The sequence below is a fragment of the Sinocyclocheilus grahami genome, unplaced genomic scaffold (genome assembly GCF_001515645.1).
Source record: "Sinocyclocheilus grahami isolate Dianchi unplaced genomic scaffold, SAMN03320097.WGS_v1.1 scaffold984.1, whole genome shotgun sequence".
In the NCBI taxonomy this organism is placed as follows: domain Eukaryota; kingdom Metazoa; phylum Chordata; class Actinopteri; order Cypriniformes; family Cyprinidae; genus Sinocyclocheilus; species Sinocyclocheilus grahami.
The window spans coordinates 2800-18759 of NW_015506163.1; the positions used below are offsets into that span (position 1 = coordinate 2800).

At 37.8% G+C, this 15960-nt stretch overlaps 3 protein-coding genes across 4 annotated transcripts in view; 2 read left to right on the forward strand and 1 right to left on the reverse strand.

Annotated features, from left to right (window-relative positions):
- Positions 1–163: 163 nt before the first annotated feature.
- On the forward strand, positions 164–3061 carry LOC107565153 (PR domain zinc finger protein 12-like; the record flags this gene model as incomplete). Its single annotated transcript, XM_016250368.1, has 3 exons — positions 164–376; positions 512–667; positions 2900–3061. Coding segments are annotated over 3 exons (531 nt in total), but the record flags the coding sequence as incomplete, so codon positions are not given.
- An 863-nt stretch (positions 3062–3924) lies between these two features.
- LOC107565143 (PR domain zinc finger protein 12-like) lies at positions 3925–4519 on the forward strand. Its single transcript, XM_016250357.1, has one exon. The coding sequence runs from the start codon at positions 4090–4092 to the stop codon at positions 4411–4413; it is 324 nt and encodes a 107-aa protein (XP_016105843.1). The 5' UTR covers positions 3925–4089; the 3' UTR covers positions 4414–4519.
- A 5320-nt stretch (positions 4520–9839) lies between these two features.
- The window catches only part of LOC107565142 (E3 ubiquitin-protein ligase RNF185-like), a 12680-nt gene continuing 6559 nt past the window's right edge, over positions 9840–15960 (reverse strand). The window contains exons 2-7 of one of the 2 annotated variants that reach the window (XM_016250356.1): positions 15513–15689; positions 15409–15427; positions 15212–15324; positions 13899–13953; positions 12098–12215; positions 9840–11514 (exon numbers count right to left, since the gene is read on the reverse strand). In XM_016250356.1, coding sequence (XP_016105842.1) covers positions 11420–11514; positions 12098–12215; positions 13899–13953; positions 15212–15324; positions 15409–15427; positions 15513–15652 — 540 coding nt within the window. In that variant the 5' untranslated portion in view covers positions 15653–15689 and the 3' untranslated portion in view covers positions 9840–11419. Of the gene's footprint in view, positions 11518–12097; positions 12216–13898; positions 13954–15211; positions 15325–15408; positions 15428–15512; positions 15690–15960 lie in introns of both variants that reach the window. The other variant, XM_016250355.1, reaches the window with a different exon arrangement.

Genomic DNA, 15960 nt, shown 5'->3' on the forward strand with positions numbered 1-15960 from the left:
TGTGTGAGTGTGTGTGTGTGAGTGTGTGTGTGTGTGAGTGTGTGAGTGTGTGTGTGAGTGTGTGTGTGTCTGAGAGTGTGTGTGTGTGTGTGTGTGTTCTCATTATTCTGCATGGGACTGGTTTAAATGAAGTGGTTTAATGAAGAGATGTGTGTGTGTTCAGGTGTTTAACGAGGACGGCACAGTGCGCTGCTTCATCGATGCCAGTCAGGAGGACCAGCGCAGCTGGATGAGCTACATTAAATGCGCCCGGAACGAGCAGGAGCAAAACCTGGAGGTGGTTCAGATCGGCAGCAGCATCTTCTACAGAGCTCTGGAGGTGAAGCACCTTCTGCTGATGCACTGCTGCACTGATGTGATGCAACACAGTCGCACGGTGATCATCAGTGGGGTCCATGTGTGTGAGTGTGTGTGTGTCTGAGAGTGTGTGTGTGTGTGTGTGTGTTCTCATTATTCTGCATGGGACTGGTTTAAATGAAGTGGTTTAATGAAGAGATGTGTGTGTGTTCAGGTGTTTAACGAGGACGGCACAGTGCGCTGCTTCATCGATGCCAGTCAGGAGGACCAGCGCAGCTGGATGAGCTACATTAAATGCGCCCGGAACGAGCAGGAGCAAAACCTGGAGGTGGTTCAGATCGGCGGCAGCATCTTCTACAGAGCTCTGGAGGTGAAGCACCTTCTGCTGATGCACTGCTGCACTGATGTGATGCAACACAGTCGCACGGTGATCGTCAGTGGGGTCCAAAACTTTGAGTGCACGTGGAAAACTATGGGATTCAAAATCTGAATACATTTAATATGGAAATAAACCACATTTTAGTGTTTTAAAAAGTAAAAAGACACAATTACATACAATTATGAAGAAATGCCTTGTTTTTTTTTATGATTTTGGCTGTTCATGCAAACACCATAAAATTTGCCAAAAATGTTTTTTTATTGGAATTTTTATATTTCACTCTCATTTAAACATATGTCACTCTAGGTACAATAAAATAGTGTGTGTGGTTTTTAGTTAACTGTAATAACTCTGACTCGGATCACAAATTATGTTAAAACTGGGTTGCAAAATTTGTGCAATACGCAATATCAAATATGACGTATAATGTAACCTCAAATAAATTAAAATAAAACAGCACATATAATATTAACTATGATCTCCAGAGGTTTGGACGAACCATTTTCCGTAATTTACAGTAAACCATCTCATGTAATTTTCACAATTACATAAAATTATGAGGAAATATTGTCAATGAATAACATTCCTTTTTTTTCTCTCGTTTTTTTAATCTTTATGGCTGTGTTAATGCAAACAGTATAAAATCAGCCAAAAATGTTGAATTTTATTGGAATTATAATATTTAATTTCCTTTCGGAATTTTTATATTTCACTCTCATTTAAACATATGTCACTCTAGGTACAATAAAATAGTGTGTGTGGTTTTTAGTTAACTGTAATAACTCTGACTCGGATCACAAATTATGTTAAAACTGGGTTGCAAAATTTGTGCAATACGCAATATCAAATATGACGTATAATGTAACCTCAAATAAATTAAAATAAAACAGCACATATAATATTAACTATGATCTCCAGAGGTTTGGACGAACCATTTTCCGTAATTTACAGTAAACCATCTCATGTAATTTTCACAATTACATAAAATTATGAGGAAATATTGTCAATGAATAACATTCCTTTTTTTTCTCTCGTTTTTTTTATCTTTATGGCTGTGTTAATGCAAACAGTATAAAATCAGCCAAAAATGTTGAATTTTATTGGAATTATAAATCTATTTCACTTTAGGTACAGTAAAATAGTTTGTTTTGTGACATTCTGTAAACAAACTGGCATTTAGAGGGTTAAAATCCTGACAATGAATTAATTTGATAAGGATCGATGATGATTAAAAAGTATGAATACATAATTTTATATGACCTTTTTTTGACAGAAATGTTTGTCCTCTAAGGACAGCTGTGTAACTTTCTGAAATTGATGCACAAGGGGTTAATTTATTAAAAAACAATGAAATTAGTATTCTATATTCAGATGGTCAGATGTTGGTTTTGTGGATAAAATCACACATTGTTTAATTAGACACATGCAAAATATCAAAGTTATGAAGAAACATTCTTCCAGTAACATTAATAGAGCGTCCACTCGGAGTTATAGTCTTTAATATTGTTCTCAAACCGTTAGCACAAAAACATTATTCGCTTTATGTACATAATTAATGGATAATATTTAATTTCCTTTCATAAATCTATTTCACTTTAGGTACAGTAAAATAGTTTGTTTTGTGACATTCTGTAAACAAACTGGCATTTAGAGGGTTAAAATCCTGACAATGAATTAATTTGATAAGGATCGATGATGATTAAAAAGTATGAATACATAATTTTATATGACCTTTTTTTGACAGAAATGTTTGTCCTCTAAGGACAGCTGTGTAACTTTCTGAAATTGATGCACAAGGGGTTAATTTATTAAAAAACAATGAAATTAGTATTCTATATTCAGATGGTCGGATGTTGGTTTTGTGGATAAAATCACACATTGTTTAATTACACATGCAAAATATCAAAGTTATGAAGAAACATTCTTCCAGTAACATTAATAGAGCGTCCACTCGGAGTTATAGTCTTTAATATTGTTCTCAAACCGTTAGCACAAAAACATTATTCGCTTTATGTACATAATTAATGAAACGTTTTAGTAGCACGTTTGTCGAATGTTTTTTAAATGTTACTTAAAGTTCAGAGAACATTCAGAAGTAACGTTCCCATGATGTTTGCAAGATGATACAAAAATGGCAGTTCCCTCAATGTTTTCTCTCAAGTTACATAATCAATGGAAACAGTTTTTTTGTTAAACATTTAACATTTGGATGGTTGTCTCCAGACTATTCCTCCGGAGCAGGAGCTGCTGGTTTGGTACAGGAATTCCCACAACACTTTCCTGGGTATTCCCGGTGTTCCCGGCGTTCCCAGTGCTCCCAGTGCTCCCAGCACAGAGGAGCAGCAGCAGCAGAAGAACAGGAGTGGTATGTGTTCACTTCATTAGTCTGAGTTTAAGAGTGCAGAGCAGAGAGACATGAACACGTGTGCCCTCTGGTGGTGCATTATGGGATTGCTGTCCACATTTGACATTCCATAATGTTTAAAGAGCAATACTTGTCCAGCTATTATTTTACACACTTTCATGTCATGCTTTATTCACACAAATGAATGTCTTTGTGACGATAAACTAGATCAAATAATATCTAACATAAAATGAGCTACACTTTAAATCTGAAACTAGTCGAGCTTAACCATTCAAGCAACTAGCTTTTCTGAGAAAATGATCAAATAAACGTAGCTTTTTCTTTCTTTAAATTGAGAAATAAAAGTTCATTAATTAACACAGTTATTGCATGCTTAATTTAGATTATTATTATTATTATTATTCGCAATCTTGTTACACATTCTGTTATAGGTTTATTTTTTGGACCTAAGATTTTATGACTATCTTTATTTCATTTGTATGTTTAAATGAGAGTTATTTTAAAACTGAACTCAGACCAGTGCTATTTTAGAAAAGACAAAAACATGTCTGTTTGTTTTTATCAGGTTTTAGTTTGAGTTATTTTAGTACTTCAACTCAAACTAAACAAAAACGATGCCATGGAATTGCTGAAATAAAAAAAAAGAAATATTTTATTTACATTAAATTTAAATGTGTATGAAAAAATGCATTTTATTTCAGTTAATGTTTATTTTATTTTAAGTAGTGAAGGTTTTAGTTTTAAACGACACAAATTAAGCTAGAACAGGGTTAAAACAGATATAATATTTTAGCATATAATAATAAAACAATCTTTCTGACAGTTTACTGACACGTTCTAGAAACATGGACTTTTTTGAGCCCTTTTTGTATCAGTTTGTGGAAGCTGCATTTGTATTTGACTAATAAACTGGGTGCACTAAAGTGAACGCGTAGCTGTAGCTCCTCCAGTGTCCGAGACTGAGCCGCTCTCTCTGTCCTCCACAGCAGACGACTCTCACGCATGCGACGCTGCGTCCTCCTCTTCCTCCTCTTCCTCCTCGAGCCGCATGCGCTGCGTCATCTGCCACCGCGGCTTCAACTCCCGCAGCAACCTGCGCTCGCACATGCGCATCCACACCCTGGACAAGCCCTTCGTGTGCCGCTTCTGCAGCCGCCGCTTCAGCCAGTCCTCCACGCTGCGCAACCACGTGCGTCTGCACACCGGCGAGCGCCCGTACAAGTGCACCGTCTGCCAGAGCGCCTACTCGCAGCTGGCCGGCCTGCGTGCGCATCAGAAGAGTGCGCGACACAGACCCGCGGGATCGAACCCGGAGCCGCCGCCCGCTCCGCACCCTGCACTGCTGCGCCACGTCCCCACCATGGTGCTCTGAGAGCGCAGACGCAGACGGATCGAGTCCAGGAGCACGCACTTTAATCAGCACGAACCTGCGGCAATAAGAGCCACGAGAGAGAAACCACCGACTGGAGGAGGATGATGAGTGAGTGATCACTGGATGCAGATCACAAATCAAGCATGACTCATAAACAGGGTTTCTGCAGGCTTTATTAGACCAAGTAAAGAAAACTGAATTAAACGCACTGCCTCAATGTGTGACCCTGGAGCACAAAAGCAGTCATAAGGGGGTCGATTTTGTGAAACTGAGATGTATGCATCATCTGAAAGCTGAATAAATAATCTTTCCATTGATGGATGGTTTGTTAGGATCGGACAATATTTGAAAATCTGGAATCTGAGGGTGCAAAAAAATCTAAATATTGAGAAAATCATCTTTAAAGTTGTCCAAATGAAGTTCTTAGCAATGCATATTACTAATCAAACATTAAGTTTTGATATATTTACGGTAGGAGATTTACAAAATATCTTCATGGAACATGATCTTTACTTAATATCCTAATGATTTTTGGCATAAAAGAGAAATGTATAATTGTGACCCATACAATGTATTGTTGGCTATTGCTACAAATATCCCCCAGCGACTTAACACTGCTTTTGTCTGAAATGTAAATGTCTTGTATTAGCAGCACGGTTTTCAAAATAGATCTCCAATACTTTTAATAATCTGATCACACTGCAAAAAGTGCTGCTTTTCCTCCGTCCTCCTGAAGATCCTTCAATCAAGATGCATCTACTTCAGAAGCAAAATAACATAAAGTCTTGTTTTCTGAGAAACGGATCAAAACGAGTTTACGACTGAAACAAGAACTAACAGGTTCAGAAGTACGTTTTTAATCATAAACTCACTTCATTCGGTCTAATGTCTCAGAAAGCAGGTTTAATTAGCATCTCCAGTCTGCAAAACAAGACAAAGCACCGAGGAAGAGATTTCTTTGTGCAGTTCATTCAACGATGAATGCCATGACTTGATGAATTTCAGACTTTCTGCTCTGATTGAAGACATTTGCAGGCCTTAGTGTGAGAACAAGTGAATTAAGACTTTTTTTAAAACCCGCAGAAACGCCTTAAAGTTACTTGAGAATATATTACGTCTTGTTTTGTATCAGAATGAAGTGAGTTTATGCTTGAATCAAGTACAAATATCTGCTAACGTGGTCTGGTTTCTCCTTTGAATTCAGTTTTTTCTGAGCCCACTGGCAGATACTTGTTCTTGTTTTAAGCAAAAAAGAAAACATCTGATACATTGTTATTTCACTTCTTGATTTTAAGAATGTTTAAATATTTGTACTGAAAAACATCACAAATACTGTCATAAAACCACTTTTATTTTTGCAGTACATCTTTTGTATGGAGTGCATTCTAATCTTCATGTATGTTGATGTTTCTAGCTGCGCTTTAAGATCGAATAGACTTTACTGCAATTCAGTGAACTGTGCACGAAGCTTCAGTTCAGCCATAATTAAAAGCTTGAAAGAAACCAAGAGAAAACATCTTCTGTCTCTTGGGGTCTGCAGCGGTGACTCTAATGAATGAACACGAGGATAAAGTTGAAATGTTTGTGAACTCTAATGTCTAATGTGAGTCGTCCGGTGGATCAGACAAGCGCACAAATCAGCGTTAAGATGTATTGTATTTTTTATGCTTGTATTTTTGTCTATTGTAAATAAAACAGTTGAAACAAACGACGGATTGCACTGTATGGGAGAGTTGAAGCTAATTATCTTATGTTCATTTCGAGTGACGACAGAACCGTTTGAAGAGGTCAAAGGTGGCTGAATAGTGATTCAGATGAGCTGAGCTGAAGTGCGTGTTTCAATCAGTTATGACGATCGGTCAGCAACTGGTAGCTGTAACAAACCCAAAGGTACAGTTCACCCAAAAATGAAAATTCTATTTCATTCCAAACCTATATGAGCTTCTTTCTTCTATTGAACAGAACATAAGATATTTTGAACAGTTGATGCTCTCTATTAACTTCTTCACACAAATATTACTCCGAAACTTCACAATAACTCTAAACTAAGCGTTAACCGGTGGATGTCTGTGGTGATCAGCTGCACAGAGTTACATTTCTACTCAGACTTTCTGAAACAGCTAAAGACTTGTTTCTGCTCTTCTGAATCAAAGATATCAAAATCACTGTTGCCTTGGGAACTAACTGAAATAAGTTGAAGTAAAATTACTGAAAGTGGAAAAGCAAATAGAAAGCATAAAAAAAAAGAGTCAGCACGACAAAATTACTCAAACTTAAACTAAAAAAATAAAACGAATAATATAAAAGATAATTCAAAATGTTAATAAATATTTGAATAGTATATAAGTAATGCTAAAATAACACGGGCTCTTATTGAAATGAATGATGCGGCAACATTATTGATCGATCAGGAGTCTCCAGTGTCTTCAGATTCACTTTATATCCTTCATGCATCTTTTAAAAAAATCTTATGATCAGTTCAGCTGATTTTGTGTGTACATGTAATGGTTAAAGCTGTCAGGTTGGTGTGAGTTCTGAAAATATCTGAGATTTTTTAGCTCATATCTGTTAGTTCTGAAACCATCTGCATGCTGTAAAACTAACTTTTATTGGATTTTTATATGTAAAAAAAATATGCCCATTAAATGTATCTGACAAGTTTGTGTTACTTTCACTGTTCATCTTTTGCTCTGTGGTGCATCATCTGTACTGTAACAGCATTAGAGCTGCTCCACTGTACTCACGCGCTCTGCTGTAATAATGCAAGAAAAACAAGTCTGAATGTTATTATTTTGCTCTAATAGTATTATTATCATTATTTTCATCCTTTAGTCCCGCCCACAGCGCAATCTCATTGGCCCAGAGTCCCGGCGTGACGTGTCGCGCACTTTTGACGCGAGCGTGTGATTCCGTGCGATCATCTTTAAAGTTGTTCAAATGAAGTTCTTAGCAATGCATATTACTAATCAAACATTAAGTTTTGATATATTTACGGTAGGAGATTTACAAAATATCTTCATGGAACATGATCTTTACTTAATATCCTAATGATTTTTGGCATAAAAGAGAAATGTATAATTGTGACCCATACAATGTATTGTTGGCTATTGCTACAAATATCCCCCAGCGACTTAACACTGCTTTTGTCTGAAATGTAAATGTCTTGTATTAGCAGCACGGTTTTCAAAATAGATCTCCAATACTTTTAATAATCTGATCACACTGCAAAAAGTGCTGCTTTTCCTCCGTCCTCCTGAAGATCCTTCAATCAAGATGCATCTACTTCAGAAGCAAAATAACATAAAGTCTTGTTTTCTGAGAAACGGATCAAAACGAGTTTACGACTGAAACAAGAACTAACAGGTTCAGAAGTACGTTTTTAATCATAAACTCACTTCATTCGGTCTAATGTCTCAGAAAGCAGGTTTAATTAGCATCTCCAGTCTGCAAAACAAGACAAAGCACCGAGGAAGAGATTTCTTTGTGCAGTTCATTCAACGATGAATGCCATGACTTGATGAATTTCAGACTTTCTGCTCTGATTGAAGACATTTGCAGGCCTTAGTGTGAGAACAAGTGAATTAAGACTTTTTTTAAAACCCGCAGAAACGCCTTAAAGTTACTTGAGAATATATTACGTCTTGTTTTGTATCAGAATGAAGTGAGTTTATGCTTGAATCAAGTACAAATATCTGCTAACGTGGTCTGGTTTCTCCTTTGAATTCAGTTTTTTCTGAGCCCACTGGCAGATACTTGTTCTTGTTTTAAGCAAAAAAGAAAACATCTGATACATTGTTATTTCACTTCTTGATTTTAAGAATGTTTAAATATTTGTACTGAAAAACATCACAAATACTGTCATAAAACCACTTTTATTTTTGCAGTACATCTTTTGTATGGAGTGCATTCTAATCTTCATGTATGTTGATGTTTCTACCTGCGCTTTAAGATCGAATAGACTTTACTGCAATTCAGTGAACTGTGCACGAAGCTTCAGTTCAGCCATAATTAAAAGCTTGAAAGAAACCAAGAGAAAACATCTTCTGTCTCTTGGGGTCTGCAGCGGTGACTCTAATGAATGAACACGAGGATAAAGTTGAAATGTTTGTGAACTCTAATGTCTAATGTGAGTCGTCCGGTGGATCAGACAAGCGCACAAATCAGCGTTAAGATGTATTGTATTTTTTATGCTTGTATTTTTGTCTATTGTAAATAAAACAGTTGAAACAAACGACGGATTGCACTGTATGGGAGAGTTGAAGCTAATTATCTTATGTTCATTTCGAGTGACGACAGAACCGTTTGAAGAGGTCAAAGGTGGCTGAATAGTGATTCAGATGAGCTGAGCTGAAGTGCGTGTTTCAATCAGTTATGACGATCGGTCAGCAACTGGTAGCTGTAACAAACCCAAAGGTACAGTTCACCCAAAAATGAAAATTCTATTTCATTCCAAACCTATATGAGCTTCTTTCTTCTATTGAACAGAACATAAGATATTTTGAACAGTTGATGCTCTCTATTAACTTCTTCACACAAATATTACTCCGAAACTTCACAATAACTCTAAACTAAGCGTTAACCGGTGGATGTCTGTGGTGATCAGCTGCACAGAGTTACATTTCTACTCAGACTTTCTGAAACAGCTAAAGACTTGTTTCTGCTCTTCTGAATCAAAGATATCAAAATCACTGTTGCCTTGGGAACTAACTGAAATAAGTTGAAGTAAAATTACTGAAAGTGGAAAAGCAAATAGAAAGCATAAAAAAAAAGAGTCAGCACGACAAAATTACTCAAAGTTAAACTAAAAAATAAAACGAATAATATAAAAGATAATTCAAAATGTTAATAAATATTTGAATAGTATATAAGTAATGCTAAAATAACACGGGCTCTTATTGAAATGAATGATGCGGCAACATTATTGATCGATCAGGAGTCTCCAGTGTCTTCAGATTCACTTTATATCCTTCATGCATCTTTTAAAAAAATCTTATGATCAGTTCAGCTGATTTTGTGTGTACATGTAATGGTTAAAGCTGTCAGGTTGGTGTGAGTTCTGAAAATATCTGAGATTTTTTAGCTCATATCTGTTAGTTCTGAAACCATCTGCATGCTGTAAAACTAACTTTTATTGGATTTTTATATGTAAAAAAAATATGCCCATTAAATGTATCTGACAAGTTTGTGTTACTTTCACTGTTCATCTTTTGCTCTGTGGTGCATCATCTGTACTGTAACAGCATTAGAGCTGCTCCACTGTACTCACGCGCTCTGCTGTAATAATGCAAGAAAAACAAGTGCTCTAATAGTATTATTATCATTATTTTCATCCTTTAGTCCCGCCCACAGCGCAATCTCATTGGCCCAGAGTCCCGGCGTGACGTGTCGTGCACTTTTGACGCGAGCGTGTGATTCCGTGCAGTCCAGCGGCGACGACTCGAGAGCAAAGAGCAAGCAGTTCCTGCTCAACATCCCGGAGTCGGAGCAGCAGCTCAAGCCCTCGTCCACCGTCACACCGGTCCCGCCGGTGACCCAGCTGCTGCTCGCCGGTCTGCCTCCTGCACTGAAGCTGTCGCAGGCGTCCGCTTCGACTCCACAGCCGCTGGCCGTCATGACAAACACCGGCAACCTCAGCGCGAAGACGGAGGAGAACGAGGCGCCGAAGAGCTGCGAGAAAGCCGCGCGAGCGTTCGACGAGGACGAGCTGTTCCTCTTGAGTTACGTCCCTGCGCTCAAAAGACTGACGCCGCAGAAAAGAGCCGCCGTCAAGATGCAGATCCAGCAGATCATGTTTGACGCAGAGTTCAAAGACCACTGAACGCAAACTGGTCTTTTACTGTCGAAGCCCCTCGAGTGGTTCAGAGCAGAAGGTGCTTGCTCTCTGTATGAATGCTGCTGCTTCGTCAAATGTGCAGAAAAGCATTCATTGTGTGTCCGGACGTTCTGCATCGAGTTCACTCGAAACACAATTACGCTTTATCTGAAGGTGTCCTTGTTCGTGCCGAGTAATGTTACTGTACTCACTACACGGTTAGGGTTACTTGCATGCGATTATGCATCATTAATTGTTGCTATAATAGCAAGTGCATGTAACGAGGACACCTTAAAATAATGCCTTCGTATCATCACGGCACATTTGCCAAAATATATATTCTCAGCATTTAACACTTCATGGGTGTTTGGGGGCATTTTCAGATAAACCGTGAATATGATGTTTGCCAGTGACTAATGAAGCCGTGTTGTTTTTTGATTCATAAAAGCACGAACTCGAGGAAAACTGGCTCGGTTGATGATCAGAACAAAGACACCAGAGCTAATAACAACAGACGGAAACATGGGAGTCATGCAGTAACCCAAACCCATTTCTAAATATATATTCTCAGCATGTCTTGGTGCAAACCTCTCTTAAAATTTCTTTTTAGTTCTCATTAGAAGCCCAGACGTTCTCTACTGTTTTTATTGTTCCAAATAAAAAATATGAACTCGTGGAAAACAAGTGCTCGGCTGATTTTAAAGACAAAAGCTAATTATGCAGTGATCAAATATCTTGCACTCAAGCCTCTTCGTTCTTTCCCTCATGATCGGTTTAGTGATGGAACAGTTAACTAGTCAAGCAGTTAGTGTCACGAACTGGGTTGAAAGTCGTCTCACACAAACCAAAAACACTTGTTTAGCATCCGATTCGATCAAGAGCCAATTAAAAACGTGCATTTAGTCAGATGTGCGCCAAATGTTTAAATATACGTAAAATCAGTTAGTTTAGTTTAACAGAACAGACTTTAATTAGTGAAATGAGTCACTGTGCAAACGCAGTTTTGCACAAAAGAAAGACATTGCAATGAAAATCTGAAGTTATCGTTAGGATGTATATTATTTATGCATTCATATGAGTTCTACTTGCTCTGCTACAGTGAGTGAAATAAGACTGGTGTTTATTAAAATCATATCTGGGAAGAAAACTGAACGGTGTCCTCCGACGAGGACGGTAAACACAGTTCGTCAGCGTTTAGGCAATAAGCAGCCAAAACATGATGAGGAGCGCCACGAACAGGAAGAGGCGGGACAGGAAGTGCTCATCCGTGTGCTGAGGGCTTCCTGGAGCTGCTGCCGAGACACAAAACGTTTAATACACTCCTTAATAAAGCATCATAATGTACAATCACAGATAAACACAATCACAGGGGATTACTGTGATGTTTTTAGCAGCTCTCGTTCTGACGGCACCCATTGCACACTGATGCAATGCTACATTTCTACAAATCTGATAAAGAAACAAACTCATCTCAAATAGCATCTCTCAGAAGTATAAACGGTGTTATATTAAATAATTGATTTATATGAACCAATGCTGAAAGTACAATACGGTTCAAAGACATGCTGGATTATTACTATGCATTGTTATAAAAACGTCACGATGAAACAAATGTAGCGACAGATCTCTTCATCGGAGTGTAACAAATGATCAGAGATGTGGGCGTGGCTCTCAACGTTATATGCAAATGAGTGTGAGCATGTGGGGGCGGAGCTTAAGATCACTAAATGATCCATTTTCACTGGAATCTGCAGTTCTGCATGTGCACTGATGAACTGTTCACTATTAAGATCTACAGCATGCATTTAGAAAATAGCATTTCATTTCGTGAAAACGTGGTGTTTAGCGATATATCAGCCAGTCTGCACACACCTGGAGGCGGTCGTCCGTCATTGATATTAAACGCTGTAGCGAAGATCCCGAAAGGAAAAGCCCCGATACCGAAAGACATCTGGAAGCCTCCATCGCCGAAGCCGAAGCCCTGAAAGCCCTGCAAACACACCGAACGCTCAGATCCATATAAACACACATTCATGATTTTTAATGTTTTTTAGAGAATTCTCTTCTGCTCACCAAAATACAGAAAAAGCAGTAATATTTTTACTATTTAAAACAGCTGTTTTCTGTGTGAATATCAGTTAAACTGTACTGTATTCCTGTGATGTGCAGCTGTATTTTCAGCATCATTCCTCCAGTCTTCAGTGTCACATGATCTTCAGAAATCAGTATAATATGCTGATCTGCTGCTCGAGAAACATTATTATTATTATCAGTGTTGAAAACAGCCGAGTAGAATTTTTTCAGGTTTCTCTGATGAACAGAAAGTTCAGAAGAAAAGCATTTATCTGAAATAGAAATCTTTTGTAACATTATAAATGTCTTTATCATCACTTTTGATCAATTTAAAGCATCCTTGCTAAATAAAACTATTAATTTCTATCATTCTTTCCCCAAAAAATGACACTGACTCTAAGTTTTTAAATGCTAGAGTTTATAATGTTACAAAAAAGCGTTTTATTTCAGATAAATGCTGATCTTTGGATCTTTCTATTCATCAAAGAATCCTGAAAAAAAGTGTACTCAGCTGTCTTCAACATTGATAATAATCAGAAATGTGTCTTGAGCAGCAGAGCAGCATATTATAGTGATTTCTGAAGATCATGTGACACTGAAGACTGGAGGAATGATGCTGAAAATACAGCTGCACATCACAGAAATACATTACAGTTTAACACATACTCACAGAGAAAACAGCTGTTTTACATTCTAATAATATTTCACAATTTTTACTGTATTTTTGATCAAATAAATGCTGAAGAGACGTCTTTAAAACACACGACACTTTTGACTGGAAGTGTACACTACAGAACAAGCGTTCTCATGACAAACAATCATTATGCAAGACCTCCAGGAGTTGAGCGAGAGCAGAAAGTGATGCAATATTAATGGTCAGATGCTGTCATCCACAGAGACGGCATTAATAAGCCCCGGCGGGACGCTCGTTTGACTAATGAATCACCCTCAGGCTGGCACTGCAGCGAGCGCCGTCATCCACGCAACCGTTTCATCACAAACCTCATTTGTAGCATTGATGGTACAGTATATAGATTACAAAAACAAAATCTGGTGTAGAAACTATTTCCACTCAGAAATGTGACAGAAAATCACAAAGAAACTGAGCCTGCAGCACGAAAGCAGTCGCTGGGGGATATTTGTAGCAATAGCCAACAATACATTGTATGGGTCACAATTATAAATTTCTCTTTTATGCCAAAAATCATTAGGATATTAAGTAAAGATCATGTTCCATGAAGATATTTTGTACATCTCCTACTGTAAATATATCAAAACTTAATGTTTGATTAGTAATATGCATTGCTAAGAACTTCATTTGAACAACTTTAAAGATGATTTTCTCAATATTTAGATTTTTTTGCACCCTCAGATTCCAGATTTTCTAATATTGTCCGATCCTAACAAACCATACATCAATGGAAAGCTTATTTATTCAGCTTTCAGATGATGTATAAATCTCAATTTCACAAAATTGACCCTTATGGCTGGTTTTGTGCTCCAGGGTCACACATATCTTTTACAGACCAGCTGCTGGAGCTTATAAAACATGTAAAGCCTTCAAAATAAAAGAAATAATGACTGTGTAAGAGAAACTCACGCCTCGGTTCTCCGGCTCTGGACGCTGTCCTTGCGGTCGTGGAGGAGTTCTCTCTCTGAAATCATAACGCAGAATTACTTTGTGTTTTATATTTCAATCAATGAAGTACTGGTGTGTAGATATCACAGGTTAAGTCACATTTATTCATATAGCGCTTTATACAATACAGACTGGTTCAAAGCAGCTTCGCAGAGGACAAAAAGAGTGTTAATGTTGCAAAATTCATCAGCTATGAAACAACAACAGAGTTATTATTCAGATCAATTCATGATCAGTCAATGTTGATTCAGTTCAGTTCAATAACAGTGTTCATTAATTATGAAATTGTGTCATTTTAGTATGATTGGGATACTAGTATAGATTTATTAATATTTTGAATCTTTAGTTGAAGTTATAGTAATTTCGTTGTGTTTTTGTCATTTTTATTAGTGTTTATTTAAAATATATGTCTGTATAGTATACAGATGTGTAGTATTACAGTTTAACAGAGATTCACATAGAAAACAGCTGTTTTACATTATAATAATATTTCATAATTTTTACTGTATTTCTGATTAAATAAATGCACACACATATATACACATCACCTGTTACGTATAAATGTACATTATTAGTTTATGATACTTTATATGATAGCTTAAAGCTTTTATTTTGAAGTCGTAGTCGCGAGTGTGTTTAAAGCAAAGATTGTCTTAATCTTAAATGATTAAGATTCACGGCTAACAGGAATCTTATCAAGCACCTGAGAACGTTTAAAGGTCAAAACACTGATTTAACGTCATGCCATCCGTTTTATTTGAATTTGTGTCGGATATTTCTTTGGTACATTTGTATTTGATGTACAGTGGGTATGGAAAGTATTCAGACCCCCTTAAATTTTTCACTTTTTGTTATATTGCAGCCATTTGCTAAAATCCTTTAAGTTAATTTTTTTCCTCATTAATGTACACACAGCACCCCATATTGACAGAAAAACACAGAATTGTTGACATTTTTGCAGATTTATTAAAAAAGAAAAACTGAAATATCACATGGTCCTAAGTATTCAGACCCTTTGCTCAGTATTTAGTAGAAGCACCCTTTTGATCGAATACAGCCATGAGTCTTTTTGGGAAAGAGGCAACAAGTTTTTCACACCTGGATTTGGGAATCCTCTGCCATTCCTCCTAAAATTTAAGGGGGTCTGAATACTTTCCGTACCCACTGTATGCTTAGCTCCTCTTCTATGCAAGCTCTTCCGCGTCATTTAACGATGATCTACAGCTCTGGCGTGATTTATAGTCATGTTTATAAGCTCAAATATCACCCTGCACCTGGGGTCTTGTTGTGCGGTGCTGCCTCTGCCGTACAGCGGGATCACTTTATCTCGACTGATGCCGGCTTTACAAACGGGACACACCTGTCTGTTCGGCCTGGTTTCCAGCCACTGCAAACACACACAGAGAGACACGGTTAAGAGAATCATACAACGGTCACGTCACGTGATCTTGAGCGATTACTGAACACTCACCTGATGCAGACACGGCCAGCTAGGAGGAGAGACGGGAGAGAGAAAACAGAGCAGTTATTACCCAGCACTTCACGAGAGACTCGTGAGAGTCGATCAGGTCTCACCAGAAGAGATGTCCGCACAGACTGATGACGGCGTCTTTGGACGTGTCCAGACAGATGTTGCACTCAAACGTGCTGTCCTGAGCACCGCTGCCGTTCTCGCCGTTCTCTGCTGATGACGCTGAACTCTCTGCGCTGGCCATTCTGCATTCACCTCGAACAGCTCAGCGTCTGCAAAACCTGCACAGAAACACAGCAGAAACTCACAGTCCTCTGCACAATCTGACTTTGCTGCAGCCTGGAACTGAACTGCTGGTTTCTCCCAAGGTTTCTTCTCCATTAGGTCACCGATGGAGTTTTGGTTCCTTGCTTAGTTGGGGACACTTAATAATATCCAGCAGAGTATATTACCAGAATAGAATAAATGCAGCCTTGATGAGCAGAAGAGACTTCTTGAAAATATTACAAGTCTTACTGATCCCACACTTTTGAGCGCTAGTGTATATATATA

Excerpts from the sequence above, each read along its gene's own strand:
- LOC107565143 (XM_016250357.1), top strand. The coding sequence starts at position 4,090 with ATGCGCTGCGTCATCTGCCACCGCGGCTTCAACTCCCGCAGCAACCTG.